At 44.2% G+C, this 453-nt stretch overlaps 1 protein-coding gene across 1 annotated transcript in view; it reads left to right on the top strand.

Moving 5' to 3' along the window:
- LOC119587343 overlaps nt 1-453 on the top strand; it is a gene marked incomplete in the record, with an annotated part of 21,840 nt that overhangs the window by 4,182 nt on the left and 17,205 nt on the right. Inside the window, 1 exon segment of the mRNA XM_037936090.1 lies at nt 122-247. Coding sequence (XP_037792018.1) covers nt 122-247 — 126 coding nt within the window.

Below are 453 nucleotides of genomic sequence, written 5' to 3'. Positions count from 1 at the left end.
TCTAACACTAACAATCAAATCCAGAGATGTACATGTCCACTATAATTAGAAAAAAAAAAATAATAATAACCTTAACAAAACCCTTTCAAAAGCACAAAATCAGTCTACACTTCCTCTCCAGGATGTCATGAAGTGCATGCTAGAAGTCGAGAGAAGACACCTGAGAACAAGAAGCTACCTTTCCACACACCCTTCTGTTAATCAACGCACCAGAGCCATTTTGGTGGACTGGCTCATACAGGTCCAGGTGAGGAAGGGTCGAGGGCGAGATGGGTGAGAAATGAGTGAGAGTTGAATGAGTGTGCGTTGGGTAAGAAATGAGTGTGAGAGGTGGGTGAGAGAGTGTTGAGTAAAAAGTGAGTCTGAGATGGATGAGAGTATTGGAAAAGAGATGAGTCAGAGGAGGGGGAGAGTTGTGGGTAAGATGGGTGAGTGGAGGTAGTGAGGTGATGG

Source organism: Penaeus monodon, chromosome 22 (genome assembly GCF_015228065.2).
Source record: "Penaeus monodon isolate SGIC_2016 chromosome 22, NSTDA_Pmon_1, whole genome shotgun sequence".
NCBI classification, from domain to species: domain Eukaryota; kingdom Metazoa; phylum Arthropoda; class Malacostraca; order Decapoda; family Penaeidae; genus Penaeus; species Penaeus monodon.
The sequence above is the reverse complement of the archived record's forward strand: the minus strand, read 5'-3'. Positions and strand labels throughout refer to the sequence as shown.